Source organism: Argiope bruennichi, chromosome 6, assembly GCF_947563725.1.
Source record: "Argiope bruennichi chromosome 6, qqArgBrue1.1, whole genome shotgun sequence".
Lineage (NCBI taxonomy): Eukaryota > Metazoa > Arthropoda > Arachnida > Araneae > Araneidae > Argiope > Argiope bruennichi.
The window spans coordinates 97896081-97907700 of NC_079156.1; the positions used below are offsets into that span (position 1 = coordinate 97896081).

At 26.9% G+C, this 11620-nt stretch overlaps 1 protein-coding gene across 1 annotated transcript; it reads right to left on the reverse strand.

Annotated features, from left to right (window-relative positions):
- Positions 1-7681: 7681 nt before the first annotated feature.
- On the reverse strand, positions 7682-11257 carry LOC129973002 (cuticle protein 64-like). The gene is made up of 3 exons (XM_056087340.1): positions 11223-11257; positions 9551-9649; positions 7682-8066 (listed from the first exon to the last, which is right to left on the reverse strand). The coding sequence occupies exons 1-3, from the start codon at positions 11232-11234 to the stop codon at positions 7758-7760; spliced, it is 420 nt and encodes a 139-aa protein (XP_055943315.1). The 5' UTR covers positions 11235-11257; the 3' UTR covers positions 7682-7757.
- Between the last annotated feature and the right edge of the window lie 363 nt (positions 11258-11620).

The window sequence follows — 11620 nt, forward strand, 5'->3', positions numbered from 1 at the left end:
TGAAAATTTGTGATGCATCATTAGTTTCATGTCTGTATAAAAATATTGAAAAGAAATACAAAAATAAAATAGATTTTTCATAATTTGAATGTCTAAGTAATTTCAAGTAAACAATTCACTATTTCAAATATATTTCATCTCAAAATATTACAACTATTTTACAGTATAAAAAAAGGCAACACCTAATTTATTTAAACCAGACGAAGAAAATGTTTTACCTTAGCGAGCATGTTGACTAGCAGACTTGGTTTAATCTCAATATAATGGTTTGATTGTGTAATGAAACAAATATATATACTCTTGAAATTATGCAAAATGTCCACATTTCTGCACAATTGTAGAAGGTTCTGAATATTTTTAATTTGTTTGCGCCAATGTTTCATGAAAAATCTTTACAAAATCGTATGATTCTAATAATTTTGCCTCTTTCCATCTAAATCATACATCTAAATCCGACTACATAACTTGTGTACATACTTTTCAAATCCGAATTAAGATTTTTGTTCAGATATGAGTTTTCGTTAACGTTGAAAAGATGTATCACTGAATTTACAGGGAAAAAATGATGGAATAATTACTTATTTGAAAATCTTATCATCATTTGTTTTCGTATATTTTTCTTTGTTGTTATTTTATCATGTTTCTTCGAAGGAAATGACTTGCATAATTCATTTTCTTGTGTTACGGTCAAATACACGTTTGGAATCCATAGAACCTCATGCAAAAATGACATAACTTAAGCTTCATTTAAAGGACATCCGCATTCACAATAGTCTTGTGTATGCGATTGTAGTCTTCTGTGAAAATGATGTCATAGAATTGAATCATTTACGCTCTCTGCTTATACCGCAGAAAGAATGACTCGCTGTTTCGCGATATCACAGAATAATTTGATTTACATGGATTAAGATTAAATTTTTAAGTTCTGTATGACTATAGAATTCAAGATCAAATTTCAGAATCTTTAGTTTTTTTTTACATAATTTTTAATGTAAAGTTTTATTATATAGAAGAGTAAAGCTTTTAATATTGAAAAAGAAAAAAATGTGAATTAGAAAATATATCTGCTTAATCTCAAAAACAACTGAAGATAATTTTCTTCCCTCAATGTATTTTCAAAAATAGCAGTATTAAGTAGAAAAATCTAAATAGATCTTAAATAAATAAAAAAATTACATAATTTTTTAATTAAAAATTTAATTAATTAAATTTTTAATTAATTAATTAAATTAAATTTTAAATGTAATTAATCAATAATTAAATTAAATTTTAAATGTAATTAATCAATAATTAAATTTTGTTTGAAGCGAGAAATTTTTTACCATAATATTTAAATGAAAATTTTTTAAAGAAATAACACCTTTAATTAAATTTCAATAAAAAAAGAATATTTGTTGCCGCAAATATTATATTTTTAATTAAACATTCATACTTAAGCATTTAATTATACATTAGCAAGCATTTAATTATATTTAAAAAGCATGTATCCCGAATTGTAATAAGCATGTATTATAATAAGCTACGCTTTCTTGTTTTTAAATGATTATTTCATTACCCAAAATGATCCAATATTAAATTATTAGGACAAATATTCTGTGTATAGTTCATTTTTGTCCATCGTGGTATTTTATTTAAAAAATCCTTTTTAATTTTCGTTTTCAAAATAATTAGTTAATTCTCACATATCAACTAACTACTTTTTTCCCCAACATTTTCGCCCACCTTCCCTGCGAATTCTTTCTACTGAACTGCTACAAAAATTTTACCTTTATTTTTTTCGGTAATAGTTGGGCTACAAGATTTCATAAATCAATTCTAATTATTTGAAATGTTTAAAATCTCTCATTTGTTTAAAGCTTTTCTTCATTGAATTAAAATCAACTACAACTCAAATCTTCGCTAAATTAAAGATTTTTTAATTCAAAATACACACTTCCTAAGAACTTGAATTCGTTAATCTAAATGAATGCCGTTTTATATATAATTGGAAGGTGTGAAAATAAAATAAATATAATAAAAAAATTGAATCATTTAGAATCAAAAATTGAATGCAAATAATAATAATAATAATTATAAAAACGAAATGGTTTTGAATCTTTCTTATAGTTTCAAATATATAAATGTGTAAATATTTTAATAAAAATGCAACATTCCTTTGCTAAGATATTACTAGGAATGAATAGCAATAATTACCAACTTAAAAATTATTCAAACAGTTCTCCGGCAACTGTTCCAGAAAATAAGATTAAATGTGTTTAGTCAGAGATTTTATTCATGTTTAGTTGTCTCTAGACGACCTTCAAATAACGCTATCTACATCAACTGGAGTTACTATTCATCATTTACGTGTAATGAATAAACGGTTGAATGAAAATGTAAACGAATAAGTTATAATTATTTCATTATCATACTTCCCGCTTATTATTTAATCTTTGGTGACAAACTGTGTGTGATGCAAATCTGCTTGAAAAAGTTTAGATGAATTAGAGATTAGATAAAAAGTTTATACAATTCTTTCGTTTCCCAAGTGCATATAAGTAAATTATATTTCCGATGCTTGTTCTACAAATTGTTCGCAGCACACAGAGATCCAAATCAGTTTAAAGAAAAACTATTAAGTATCTAGATATGTGTGATAAAAATTCTATTGGGTGACTTGGATGTATTTCTGCAGAGTTATCTAAGTTTTATGTTCAAGTTATTAGTAAAAATTAAACATTTATACTTAAAAGTCCCAATAGTTTCAACAAATATATTTTCTAAGGATTTAATGAAGAAATCAACAATATCATCTACGATGCCTAACTCGTACTAATCGACTTCTACGTTTGCGTGCTTTAATGGGATCTCTTATTAAAAATTTTGCATTTTTTTTGCAACATATGGTATAAAGGTTTACTATCCAATCTGCTATTAAAATTCATTCTTCCTGTAATAATGAAGCAAAGCACCTGTTCAAATTCTTCACTGAAACTAGAAATTTGACTTCAAAATTGATACCGAATTCAAAGAAACAAATATTTTAGAAAACACACTGAAAATTTATCGATCACAATATTGATCGACTCTAAAATCCTGAAAATCAAAAGCAATCTGCATAAAAATGGTTTTGAATTTTTCGCATTTAAAAAGGAGTTTATTTTTTCACATAAAATTCCTATTGCCAAATTTGGTGCAAAATGTACCTTACAATAAGCTCATCAACAAGCGGAAGAATATATTTTTCAATCATATTCTCTCTATATATATATGAGTCGTTTATTTTGAAAGTGGGGCAAGTCCATTTTTGGAAAAAATGGAGAAAATGGCAATTATAGATCAAACTTGTTATGATCTTTTTATGAGTAAAAAATTTATAGTAAAAAAATATTTAGATTCTAGTATTTTGGAGATGGAAGTTTTAGCTCTTAACAATATTGCAAATCTGTTTATTTTGAAAGTGGTGCAAGTCCAATTGAAATTATATTTGACCGAATATATTACAGCAAAATTTAGCTCCGGTTGCTCTATGGTGAAGCAAATGTGGCCTTTTGACATCATGTCTGAAATCTAGAGTGTTTCTATTTATCTATTTTTGATATTGAAAATCGGATGTTGTACATTATTTTATAAATAATAAAACGTATATCTTAATTTTGTGTGTCGATAATAATTTTTACTTCCATCACTTCATCTCTTATTCAGTTCAGTGACAACGAAATAAATATCATTGATCACAAATTTTTACTGCCAAGACATTCATTTCTACCGAACGATCGTGATTTTGGAGTGGAACTATCCAGTAATTATTTAATCCAGAAACCAGTTCCTTGCACATTCCCCAGGATTACTATAAAGTAATACAAAATGGTCGAAAACATAATAAAATTTTAGTACATGAAATGAAACGTGGAAATTTATTTTCAACCCAACCTCTGGAAAACGCAATTTTAAAAAGAAAGAAAAATGCTGATGGAGAAACCGTGAATTTATTAACTATATGCTGGATCAGATTTACAAGGGAGGCACCATACAAAATGTTCAACAAAACTTCGATAGAACGAGATTTTGAATTTAAAATTATCGATTTGTCAAAACAACGAGGAAGGTAAATAATTCCAAGTAATTTCAAAAATATAAAATTATCTTTTATGTAAGAAAAAAAGGAGATTTATTGCATCTGAAAAACACAAGGATATGATGGATTTAATACCATATATACCTCCCGTTCATCATGAATTTTTTAAAATGTTAAATCTTGAATGAAATTCAAATTGATTATACCCACGTATAAACTGAAATATATAATTTCATTGAAATTCTTAATAAAACTGAATTGTTTGATGTTATATTTTCTACTAGAGTATTCTTGGTTTTGTTTCCCTTTTTATCAAATGAATAAATATTTATAAAAATTTGAATAGTATTTTGTTTTTATTCTTAAAAAAGGGCTGATGCAACTGAAATATTATTTCCAATTAAATTAATGATAGCAATAATTCGTAAATTTTGAAAGTGAGGGAAGTTCATTTAGTTATAATGGAACTCTTATTTTTTTAGTCATCACTGTAAACACTATTGGATTATAAACCTACATTATCTGGTACCACAAAATACAAAAAATATATCTATTAATACTTACCAATATTTTTAAATTCATTGAAACGCAAAATATCTCGCAATAACAAAAAATTGATTTGCCCCATTTTCAAAATAAACGGCTCATATATATATATATATATAAATACGCAATAATATTCATATAGAATAGAATATAATATTCTATCAAGATTGAAATGCATGTATTAAGAAGACTTTGTCGGCCCCCAAAAAAAGAGGAAAACTGTCTTTATTATGTCTTAATGGGATAAATAGTATGTCCTACGATTTTCTTTAATATCTGTCACAATTTGATGTTTAAATAACTTTGAGAGAATAATGAATATCAAATTATGAATAATAAATTTAATTGAAATGAAAGAAAATCCACATTTTCAGCGAATTAATTCCTCGCCGAAATAGATTGCCAAATCAGAAAAAAATTATTCTTTATATTTATATGTTTACTTAAAAGCAAAATATTTTTCATAGTATTGACGATTTTTTATTATGATATTTTATCTCGAATTATAAGAAATTAGTAAAATTCAATTTTTAAATCTTTCATATAATACTACTTTTTGTAGTAATAAAATGCGATTCATTATCGTCAATGTACCCAGTAACACAAGTTTTATTTTTAAAATAATGTATGAAACATTAGTTTATTTCGTTCCTTTAATTAAATATTTGCCCGAAAAACAGTATTAACGTCTATTTCTGTATTATATTTGGAAGATTAATTTTATAAAATTATTTAACTTGAGTCCTTTCCTGTTTAGAAAAATGGATTTGATTATATTTTAAAATAGGAAGTGAATAAATTTTAATTCTATATCAGTGGCGCCACCTAGTTACGAACTAGAGAAAAAAATTTATATGCAGATTCCATAAAATTTACAATGATGAATTTTAACTTAAAAGCCAAAAATAAAGCAAACTATTTAAATAAAAAAAATATTTTTTTACACGATATGGAAAATTTGTTTAAATAAACTGTATTATTAATAATAATTAATTATTATATTAGAACATCGCATCATCTATTTCAGAAAAATTATCTCTAAAGATGATATCTTCTACTTAAGTGTTATGATAAGCTTAAATGCGTACTTTATAACTAACTGAATAGAGTGAAATTATTTTAGTACATTCTCCTGGACTTCTAGGTAAATTTTTATTATAGTGGTGTGTTGTGGTTTTCTAAGGAACTGCCCGATTTTAAATACACTATTTTTAATCTTCACAAACACAGCTACACTACAAAATTCGCAAACACTTATTACTACAGACACGCATAGAAAATTAGGTTAAAGAACAATATAATGATGGTATTCCACGGTTTCCAGCCGAAAGCATTCGGCGTTAGCGCAAAGGTTGCGCATGGGGAAAAAGTCGACATCAGGGTGCAGGCCTGCCGTTCAACTGGCTGTCTTCTGCAAAGCGCCACAAGGGGGCGCTCTTTGCTCAAGGGGAAAAAGAGGTGCTACAGTAATAAATATCCACTGCTTCACCATATCACAATTGGTTACCATAGTTTGTTTCATCTTTTAATGTGCATCGGAAATTTATGTGCGTTTCATTAGAAATAGAGGTTGTAAGATATTTATAAAATACTTAACAATCATTTAAGGTACTTTGACTGTACTGAAAAGACTACTTTTAGCGAAAATATTGAATTTTTCATTCAATATTCTTGATTTCTGATCATTTCCTTTGCAAAAACCTTTTAAATTTAGTTTCTATGTTTCCAACATTGGGAAGTTGCATTCATTTTTATATTTACATAACCCATGTTTCAACGCCGTTTTACAACTTTGAATGTTATTTTATGGAGTTCTAAATTCTGATAAAATCTTCACGTAAAAATTAAAATCTAATGTACAGTTTTTGCTTAAATTTAGTATAATAATTTCTCAATATGTTCTGTAAATCCTGATTTACAAAATAATCAGTTGGTACATTAAAAAAAATTACATTTACTTTAATACTTCATATTTCGAAAAACTTGAAAATTTTGTTCTATTTATCAGTCGAATCTCAACATTTAAAGGCTGGAAAAAATAAAGCATTTTTCCTCAGAAATAAAGCAATATATTCCTTATACTGTCATAAAATTTTCAGTAAATCGTTAGATAAATTTTTAAACTAAAAGGATTTTGCTTTATATCTCTTTTTAGCCAATAAAGCCATACTTTTTAGAATTTTTTTAGAACATTTTTGGCTTTTTACTAATATTTTTTGTTTCTTATGTATTTTCGCTATCTAGTTCACGTAAAAATTTAAAAATGAAACACTTAAGAGTTTTTAGTAGTAATTGGTTGAAGAACATTAAAAAAATGGCAAAATTAGCTCACTGTTTGAACCTGAATTCCTTTTTCATTGATTTTGTCAGTTATTTTGATTATGTGCATTAGGTTCAACATAAAATCTAACATAAAAAAAGGTTATCCCATTAAGCCTAACATTTTTATAAAACATTTTTATATTCTAACTAACACTTTTAAACAAACAATAAAAAAAATTCGTCAGTTATAAGCATTGAAGATGTTTTCATTCACTTTAAGGATTAAAATATTCTTCTAGTTTAAAGCAAATTACTGACGGTTTTTTTTTTTTTTAGTATTTTCTAATTCATTTTCTTTATATCCTACATTAAAATTAATGCTTTCAGTTTAGTAAAAGTTTATAATTCTAAGTAAGTTTTATAGTTTAACTTAATTAATGTAATAAATACGATAGGGAGAAACAACCTACCACCGAAACCGATTAGTGAATAATAAATTTACTTGAAATATCGCTATAAATAGGCCATTAATATCCGAAAAAATTAAAATATCAAGAAAGGAAAACAGCCATATATCAAATTATGCTAAAAATAAATATTATAAATTTGTTCTATAATATATATTCTGTTGTTAATTGCCCTTTGATATATTTTTGTTGTTCTGTTTGCTATTTGTTTGAAATTAACTACAACTTTCTATATCGTTCGAAGTCTGCCTGTAGCTTATGCACAGATATCAGCAAATGCATTGCATATTTCTTTAAAAACTATGAATAGAGAAAAAATTGTCAGAAAAAATCTTATTTATTTCACACCATTAACAATACACTCATTAAAAATAAATAATGTCATATTTCGAGGGGTAGTCCATTCAAATTTAAAAGTTTGTTTCTTAATACAGAACTTTGCCGAGTCCAAGAGCTCCATGTCCGAGTCCAAGAGCTCCATGTCCGAGTCCAAGAGCTCCATATCCGAGACCGAGGGCTCCGTGTCCGAGACCAACTCCATATCCGAGTCCTAGAGCTCCGTGTCCAAGACCAACTCCGTATCCAAGACCAAGAGGAGCACCATAGGCAAGTGGAGCAGCAATGGCTGGGGCGGCAACAGCGATGGCGGCGGCTTTTCCTACTTCAGCCTTGGAGTTGATGGATCCAGTGGCTCCATCCTTGATATCATAGGCGTAAGCATAGTTACCGAAAGCCTGTTTAGATATCAAAACATAAGTGGAAAATTTATTTTGAGCACTATGTGAACACTAATACATAACTTTATCTAAAAGCGGTTCGGTAATACAGAAATGATGCAATCCATTATTGTTTTTGATATTTGCACCTCATAAATTAACCTTATAAAATTTGTTGTATTCAGATAATTATTCTTGCAATCAGCTTCAAATTTTGCTTCCGCATTAAAATGGATTTTTAGCATTTTAGATAAGCTTTTATTTCAAGACTGATAAAAGACTTTTTGTTGCTTCAGCAAAAATTAAATCTTTCTAAGAACTAAGAACTTCATTCTTACATGCTGCATAAGCAGTGAATGATGTGTGGTGAATAGCATATAAGCCAGTTAACAATTACGTTACACGAGTGTATGCTTTTGTATCCTGGTCATGTTACTGGACTGCGAACCACAAAGTCCCAGGTTTTATCCTCGCGCATCTGAGCCACAAGGTCCCTGGTTCTATCCTAGCGCATCTCAATCCCCTAAAGATACATCATATTTTAATGCAATTCAGTAAATAAAATCAGAAGTGTTTGTTTCATTAATATATATTGATATCTTTCCTTAGAATTCTTGTAGCTGTAATATATTTTATTCTTTATTAAATAAGCGTAAAAAGTTTTAAAATAAAAGTAATCATGTTTAAAATATTTATTTCAAAATACATATCTGAAAATGAAACATTAATAGATAAAAAAAAGCAATTTTTCATGTGAATTAATGTTAAATTATTTATATGTATTATTTATGACATTGAAATAAATAGTCGGTTTTATAATCAAATCATACAAGATGCATGAGCTTATGTTTACTTTGGAATAATTCTGATTAAAATAATTTTAAAATTCTTGAATAAAAAATCAGGTTGATAGCTGAATGAAATTTACTTTCTAACAGTGTTGTTATTTTATAATAGACATTTAGATCTTACATATGTTATGATATTACTAACATTATTTCGGTTTATTAAGTTCACATTTTTTTTTCATTTATTTGTCAAAATATATGATAAAAAATAATGTTTTTTTTATTCTACTAAGCAGTCGCAAGTTTATATTAAATGATCATAAATTCATATTTTTAAACGCAGTATTTTGTCTGTTTTGAATTAACCGAACCTTTTTCATAGCAGAATATTTATAAGTACATACAAGTATATCGTCCTTATAAAAACTATTTTGTGAAGATTCTTTTTTGTCTAGAAATCTGGACTAACTGAAAGTAATTTTCACGCCTCAGATCTATTGAATATGCAGGGTAAACATTCACCTGACTATTACTAACTTTTAATCCTTATTACAATCGGTATGATTAATTTACATCATAATTTTATATTCTATAATTTACATTACTATTACAATATCTACAATAAATATCAATAAAATTAATTTAAAAAATGCATGAAAATGTCAAATGACAAAACTGTAAAACTGAATAGTATAAAAAATTTTCAAAACTTACGTCTTGCTGTCTGGATTCAGCACTGACTCCGGTGTTGACAAGGGGAGCGGCCAGGAGGGAGGCATGGGCAGCTGCGAGGGCAGCGCAGAAGATGACAACCTGTAGAAAAAATGCTATTTAATGAAGTTTCTTCACTTTAATGAAGTTAATATTTTTGCTGTTGTTACAATTTTTGTTTTATTGTAGATTTTGTTTATGAAGTTATTGAGCAAGTAGAAGCAATGACATGTACAAGCAACAATGTGTACATTGATGACATGTACATGGCAAGCAATGACATGTAAGCAATGACATGTACATGGCAAGTACAAGCAATTGAATGCCTTCGACAAACATCAATGTATCAAGACTTCTCTTCAGCAATTTTATTTATAAATATTTCAGCATCATTTACTTTTCAGATTTACTTTTATTAATGGATATGTTAAATATAAAATAAACTTCTTTTATTGGTTAGAAGACCTAAGAATCTACCACTTTTATTAAAAAAAGTTTCTGAAAATTAATTCAAAGAAGATGCCACAAGAATTCCGTGGCCAAACTGATGTAATAAAATTAAAATGCTGAGTCTGTCATTAATAAGATACTTTCTGATAGACGAAGACAACAGTAAAATTTCTTAAGGAAACAATCGAATTTGTGATATAAGTCTTAGAAGCTAAATAAGCAAAAGCATTTAAAATATAATGTATTCCTTATTTCTAATGATTTTGCAGATTTATACTATTGTATATATTATAAGAACTTATAAGAATTAATAAAATCTATTACCAATCTATTCTGAAAAAATCTATTCTTCTCTAAATAAAGCCTTTTTATGTTAAAAAATAAGCATTTATTTTTATTTTTAAAACTTTAAGCGTTCTTTTAGCTATTCTTGCTATGTAAAGAGGGAATAAATATTCTAAAGCATTATTATATACATAATATTCTATATGGATCAAATCTATATTTCTTAAAATTTCGGCACTGAAAAAAAAAACTAACCACTAAACGCCCATATATAAAGAAAAGAACTAAATTTTAAAAAATCACATTTTAAAATTTTTATTAAACATTCCGCTTTTCCATATTTTACTTTTTATTAAAAATTCTACATTTAAAAATTAAAATTAAAATTTTCCTTAAAAGGAACGATTTTATTTACATATAAGAAACGTGAAATATTTTAATTCAGATAGTAAAATTGTAATATTGTACTGACATTTTTTTTAATTAATGAAACTATTATCTAGAATTATAAACCATGAACGAAAAATCTGCTGAAATTTGAATTCTATCTCTCTATAAATTCTAGACTATAGCAATAATGAAATAAAAATGAAATAGATAATATTCAAAGAATGCTGTATAACGCTTTTAATATTCAAATAACGCCATAGATGAAAACAACTCAAAATATTCCAGTTTCATTTACAAACTAAACTTTCACTTAGTTTACTTAAAGAGGTCAAATCTGGAAGAATTGTAATAAATAATTTAAATATCCGAATTTAAAATTAAATTGTTCTAAAATTTATACAAGCATTTTTACGAGATTCAAATCATATTTCTGTTTCTTCGAACATGTTGAGAACAATATAGATAAGTAATTATTTATATTTTCACAATTGAAAGTTTAATTTAAGAGAAATATTAAAATCCATTCATCAGAAAATGCAATAAAATTCACCTTAGCGATCATGTTGATAGTTAGTTTGGTTTGCTGTGATCGGATACACTGATTTGAAGTGTGATTTACCATGTATTTCTACCTCTGAACGATACGAGAAAAATATAAAAACCTGTATGCACACATTGCTATTTTTGTTTTTGATTTTGATTTGGTATATGCGGAAGTTTAAAAGAATAAAATAGGATAAGGTTTGAGATAGGTTTCTCTTGCCCTCACGTGAGTAGATGTCCTTGTAAATTTTCTAGTGACATGCTCTGAGCGAATATGGTACCTACTGTTCTTTAACGTACTTTGAAGGGTGTGTCGCCAAAATCAAAAATAGAAATAGAAAGAAAACAATATTATTATTCTACTTTTCGGTAATATTGTCGCTTCGTGTGGCCTTGCTTTCTTTG

Excerpts from the sequence above, each read along its gene's own strand:
- LOC129973002 (XM_056087340.1), bottom strand. Across the intron at positions 8,067-9,550 it reads CTGAATCCAGACAGCAAGAC|GCTTTCGGTAACTATGCTTA; the intron begins GTAAGTTTTGAA and ends ATATCTAAACAG.